Raw genomic sequence first — 6,469 nt, forward strand, 5'->3', positions numbered from 1 at the left:
CTCCAATCTTTCCTACTATACTCGAGCTGTTCCACCAGTGGAGCATGACTGCCCCACCCCAATGGGCGTAAAAGGTAAGAAGGAAAGCAAATCAGTGCATGAGGACTGGAGGAAAGGTACTCATAAATGAAGCAGAGTTGTGCTGAAATAGCCAAAGTTGTAAAGTTAAAACAGGGATTAGGAAATTATAGGGGAAGAGAACAGACTCTTGTTAACAGATACCTCTTCCTCATTGTGTAGACAGAACAGAGCAACAAGCAGTCATGAATCGTGAGCAGTGAATGCCCAAATGGGACTTAAATTTTAGAAAATGCTATAAAAGAAAATGTCAGATATTGAGTACTTGTTACAGCAGATTCTTTTCCCAGTGAAATATTATGCCAAACTTGTCAAAGATATGGGTCATGGGTGACTCTGTGGATATATCTGCAGTATTATCATGGCAACCAAATTGGTCACAAGTTAAAACTAAGACAAGAGACTAAGACAAGCACTCCATTGTGCTAGAGTATAATTACATAGATCAAGTTTAATCTGCAAAGGAGTAGCAATATTTTGTTCTATATCAGTGCTGTGTTTCCTTCTTATTGCAATTTTATTTCAGTAAAAAGTTGGAATGTCTGAAAATGCAAACATTGGCTTCCTTTGTCTACAAATGCCAGAAAATAAATGTTTGCTTTATATTTCAGGCAAAAAGGAGCTTCCAGATTCAAAAGTAATTGTAGAAAAATTCTTACTAAGGAGAAAATTCATTCCCGATCCTCAAGGCACAAATGTCATGTTCACCTTTGCCCAGCATTTCACTCACCAGTACTTCAAGACAGATACTCAGAAAGGACCAGCCTTCACAAAAGGTCTTGGACATGGGGTAAGACCAAAGAACTATGATTTGGCTTGTTAAGTTGTAACAAGCAACATTTTTGTTAAGTGCTGGGTTGAGAATGAATATCTTGAAGTACTTGAGGGAACAGCATAAATATAGCGATTGGCACACTTCACTGCAAGTCTCTCTGAAATAATCTGTTCTCCTTGGGAAAAGTGGCATGTTTCATCATCTAATCAGTTCCTCAAAGAATTAAGCTAGTTCATATCATCCATTCAGATTAGCTGTGCTACAAATACTATTCTTGCGTGTATTTTTTTTTAATCCAAAAGAAACTAGCTTGGTTAGCAACTTTTAAGAGCGAAGGACATCTTTATGAAAACCATTCACTTTGCTTTTTAGAAGAGCAAAAAATATAACATTTAGAAGTATAGCTGAGTACCTGAAATGTAGAAACTAGCCAAGGTTAATAATTTCAGTTTTTAGAATGCTTGACTGTATTGTGCCCAGATGCTTCATGAGATAATGGGCCATTGAAATTCCACTGATGTAAGGGAATTTCCCCTGCTTCTGCCCCCGTCCCCCATATTGTATACTGTTCAAGAAAATTATAGGAATTATCTCTGGCTGGCATTCACTATATTTATAGGTGTTCTCTCTTGTTTAAGGGCTGAATATAAATTTTCTTTCTTCGTTCTATGAACAGGTTGATCTTAGTCACATCTATGGAGAGACTTTGGACAGGCAGATGAAACTAAGACTTCTTAAGGATGGAAAGCTAAAATTTCAGGTGGGTTTGGGTTTCCTTGAGAAATTCTTTCAGTTCTACTTGATGTAGTGCTGCCCCATAAAGAAAGGACTCATTCATCTAATAAAATTGGAAAACTCAAACTCACTATCTTTTCTATCAGCTTACCATTTGAAGTGACATTGAGTAGGACAGAATTTTGTTTTCATAAATTGCATTCATAACATGCAGTTTTCATTTACTTTTGTTTTTAATTACAGATGATTGATGGAGAAATGTATCCACCTACTGTGAAAGAAACTCAGGCAGAAATGATCTATCCACCTCACATCCCTGACCACCTGAAATTTTCTGTAGGACAGGAGGTCTTTGGCTTGGTTCCAGGACTGATGATGTATGCCACATTGTGGCTCCGGGAACACAATCGGGTCTGTGACATTCTTAAGAGAGAACACCTAGAATGGGATGATGAACAACTATTTCAGACTGCCAGACTGATCTTGATAGGTAATTTAACAAATAATGCACATACACCATCCTGTGAAATCTAAAAAATAGTATTATTTAGAAATGTAAAGGGGAGGATCTGTAAGCATCTACAAGCTATAGTGCTTAAGTAGAAGTTCATTGTATGAAGCTACTGCCTGTCTATTGCTGAACTGTAAAGGAGCTTTTGGACAAAAAGTAAGGTTGGGTAGCCTTTGAGGGTGATCTCAAGTATGCCATCAAAAAATGGTTTGGGATAGGGTGAGAAACATGAATATATCCCACCCCTCAGAATAAAGAGAGAGTGTCTAGAATAGCTACAGGATGTTCAAACAAAGGATCCAGATAGGCTTCTCTTTCTGTCAGTCAACAGAGAATAATAAGCAGTAGCTTTGGAGCTTCATGGGAAAGGAAACAGTGAGATACAGTTGTAGAAAAGAATATGGGAAGGAGCCTGTCTTCATTATTATAATGCACGAGATTTCAGATATAAATGCAACCCATGACAATTAATTTGCATTACCTCTCTGAACACCATTTGCTGAAAGAAGACTCTAAAGGATGGTTGTTACAATTGTGATCTGTATCTGAACTTCACAGAGTCATTCTCTGGTAACTGGGAAATATAATGCTAGCCAAGATAGATCATTTCTTATATTGGTTGGGATTATTTGCGTATTATTTGGCTTAACTTGCAGTACAGAATTCTGCCAGTCACAGAACAAGCCATTTTGGAATAGTGAGATTAAATATTTGGTGCTGTCAAGGAATCCGAACTGCAGTGCTGATTTTATTGTATATTTTCTTAAAGGAGAAACCATCAAGATTGTGATTGAAGATTATGTGCAACATTTAAGTGGATACCATTTCAAACTGAAGTTTGATCCAGAACTTCTCTTCAACCAGCGATTTCAATATCAGAACAGAATAGCATCAGAGTTCAACACTCTCTACCACTGGCATCCTCTTCTGCCCGATACCTTTCAAATCCAGAACCAAGAATACACTTACCAGCAGTTCCTGTATAACAATTCCATTATGTTAGAACACGGCCTTTCTCACATGGTGCAGTCTTTCTCCAAGCAAAAGGCTGGAAGGGTAAGACTCTTTCTCCTCTTTCTTGCACTTTGATCAAGATTGCACTTCATCTAGCTTGAGGCAGCAGAAATGTATTTATTTATTTATACAACTATATCTCCCAACTTCTATAATAGCATAGCTGTCCTTTGGTAAATCACCACCACATCTGAAAAGGTTTTAAGAAAAGAAAAAGAATAGTCCTACTGATACTTGGGTCTGATACTGCCTGTAATTTTTATTGTGATAGCTATATGATTTGATCTTCTTATGCTGCATATTGAGAATGGCCTTTACATGTAACATATGCAACTGAGTTTATCCAGTATTCTTGTGCCATTTGATTCCAAAGGATGCTATTCCATTGTTTCATGTTAGGTATATGTCTCTGTTACGATAGAAAAGTAGTTTTTGTACTGAGGAGGATACTCTGAGCTTCTGCTTCAGAGCACATGACAAAATGTTCCTTTTTTTAAATACCTCCACATATAAAACTAAGTATCAGCAAAAAGTGCTCTAGCTATCTTTCTTTTTAATAAACCAGATTTGAGTATGTATGTAATCCAAACTCATTTCTCTGTGAAAACTAGACCTTGGTAGTGATAATGTAAATATGTGACTGAAGTAGCCAAACTAATTGAATACAGAAAATAGATGATCTTTTTCTGTTTTGCTACTCAGAAGAGATATTGGGAATCCATGCCAATGGCGTACTAAACTATATTATCCTTCTTGTTTTGTACTTGTCTTTCTTTGGGAGCAAGATATCAATAAGCATAAAAGCCTTGAAATGAATAACACTGCTCTATCTGGCCTAACGTAATTCAGCACTGTGTCTTCATTTTGATTTTTCATATTATTTTGTTTTTTTTGCAAACAGGTAGCTGGGGGTAGGAATGTTCCCGCTGTAGTGCAGAAAGTAGCTAAAGCTTCTATTGATCAAACTCGGCAGATGAGGTACCGATCCTTGAATGAATACCGAAAGTACTTTCTGCTGAAACCTTTTACATCATTTGAAGAACTTACTGGTAAGACTTACTTACAAGCAAGCGAGCATGTTGTGCCCCCAGTCCAGTTCTTAGCATCTCCAGTTATGACAAGGGTACACAACCTAAAAAGCTTCAACACAAATTGCCACTGAATTGTAACTTTTAATCAAGGGGGAAAACTGTTAAATACACAGAGTTGTTATATTAGCTACGCTAATATTAATAATGAAATACAATCTCTGCAATGCTTTAAGGCAAATTGTGACCCTGAGCTAGGAAAAATTGCACCACCCTTGTTTTAAGGGATTGAAAGCAGCAGGTCCATTGATTTAGATTAGACTATGTTCTGTGCTGTCTCACCAAGATTAAAATGCAATATTCAAACAATAAATCAACACATAATTTATCATCTAAAACAAAAAGTAAAAGTAAGCTAGAGAATGATCTGAGCTGTTAAAAGATATGTGTACAGCAGTCACAGATCAAGAAAGTAGAGTTTCCTTTGTTCTGAATATAGATGTCTTTATTACAGGTGAAAAAGAAATGGCTGCAGAACTTGAAGAGCTCTATGGAGATATTGATGCTATGGAACTGTACCCTGCTCTTCTTGTTGAAAAGCCACGTCCTGGAGCCATCTTTGGTGAGACCATGATTGAACTTGGGGCACCCTTCTCCTTGAAAGGTCTTATGGGAAATGCCATCTGCTCACCTGAATACTGGAAGCCAAGTACTTTTGGGGGTAGAGTGGGCTTTGACATTGTGAATACAGCCTCCCTCCAAAGCCTCATCTGCAATAATGTGGAGGGCTGTCCCCTCACAGCCTTCCATGTCATCAGCTCTGAAACAGTGGCAACAAATAACGTCAGCACCTCCGGCAGGTCAATAGATGAAATCAGCCCGGCCGTACTACTCAAAGAGAGGTTGGCTGAATAGTAGAAATAATCACTGTTTGTGTATTTATTAATTTATTTATATAACAATATTTATTTATGCTTCAAACAAAACCACCATGGAGCTCTGTATATTTTCTTGTGCCCTGGCATCTAATTCAGGATGTCTGACTTGAAGGGAGTTCTGCTTAGATTTGCAGGACAGGATTTCTTCATTCTTCATTACATCTTCTGTACCAGAATGAGATATTCCAAAATGGATCAAGGGCTTCAGATTTGCTGCTTTAAACACAAACAATAACCTTGAGTGTTTTTTCAACTTGGCATCACGATGTTAAAGCAGGTTAAGCATTATTAATTCAACATTGAAAAGGTATTTAAATAGCTAGCTAATTCCTTCAAGGAAGGGCCTTACCAAATGAATGAGGAATAAAAAAGAAGAGTAGGGAGTTGGCCAAGGTTATGCATTTGTACAATATTATTGACCAAAAAATTAGGAGGTAAAATGTCTAAATTGGCCTCTGTGTTACCTGATATAAAATTAGGAAGTGGGAAATGACTTTTCACAAGCAATTTTATAAGAGAAACTGTAAGATTTTGAAAACTGACCATTTTCTGGCAAACTGATTTCATTTCCTGAGTAGTCTCATCTCAGTTAAGCAAAAGTATTATCCCCTACTCTTAAAGAAAAGGCCTTAGTTTTTGATTCAGTTCCCATATATTTCCTTATTAAATAAATAGGAACAAGTAACCCCCACCCCCACCCCCCAAAATACAATTTTTCAGTGTTTTCAATTTTAGTTCTCATTTGCCTGAAAAAGTGAAAAAAATGAACGCAGTTTTATAATGATCCAAACATGGCTTGGCACTATAGAAATACTCTTAACTGAAACAAGTATTTAGGAAATACATTTAGGAAGTAATAATTTGAAGAAAAGCAGAGATTGGCAAGCTTTCAATTTCAAATGATGAAATTTTTTCAATACGTTCAGTTACTGCATTGCCTCATGTATCTTTCATTTGTACCCTTTCTTATTTGCAGAAGCTGTAAGAAAATTAATTATACAATACCACTAAAACCCACTTTTACATTAATCAGTTTAATAATTGTCCACTAATCAGACATTAAGTCATTTTTCTCCCCAATTTGCCATCAAAATTTGCCATTTTCCATAGAGTAACTGGTAATTAACTTCTTTTTATTTTCTTATATCAGTTGTAAGGTGGGGATGATCCTGTCTCCCACAGGGGAGAAGTGTGGGTTCTGGATATAATTAAGGTCCTAACACTCATGCTGAATTTCAATATGATTTTGACATCTAGAATCTCTCTCTTAGCAGTGCACTTTATGCAAAGAAGGCCAGTTCAACATTAACAGCCTAACACTACATTTCCTCTAATATTATTGGAAGGGTAGATTCTATAGTTGACTTATAACTTGAAAAATGCAGTTCTC

At 36.7% G+C, this 6,469-nt stretch overlaps 1 protein-coding gene across 1 annotated transcript; it reads left to right on the forward strand.

Annotated features, from left to right (window-relative positions):
- The first annotated feature begins 313 nt into the window (after window positions 1–313).
- Window positions 314–5,710, forward strand: LOC134493698 (prostaglandin G/H synthase 2-like). The gene is made up of 6 exons (XM_063298426.1): window positions 314–868; window positions 1,530–1,613; window positions 1,832–2,078; window positions 2,869–3,155; window positions 4,015–4,162; window positions 4,656–5,710. Exons 1-6 carry the CDS (start codon window positions 617–619, stop codon window positions 5,054–5,056), a joined length of 1,419 nt encoding a protein of 472 aa, XP_063154496.1. The 5' UTR covers window positions 314–616; the 3' UTR covers window positions 5,057–5,710.
- Window positions 5,711–6,469: the final 759 nt, after the last annotated feature.

The sequence above is a fragment of the Candoia aspera genome, chromosome 3, assembly GCF_035149785.1.
Source record: "Candoia aspera isolate rCanAsp1 chromosome 3, rCanAsp1.hap2, whole genome shotgun sequence".
NCBI classification, from domain to species: Eukaryota; Metazoa; Chordata; class Lepidosauria; order Squamata; family Boidae; genus Candoia; species Candoia aspera.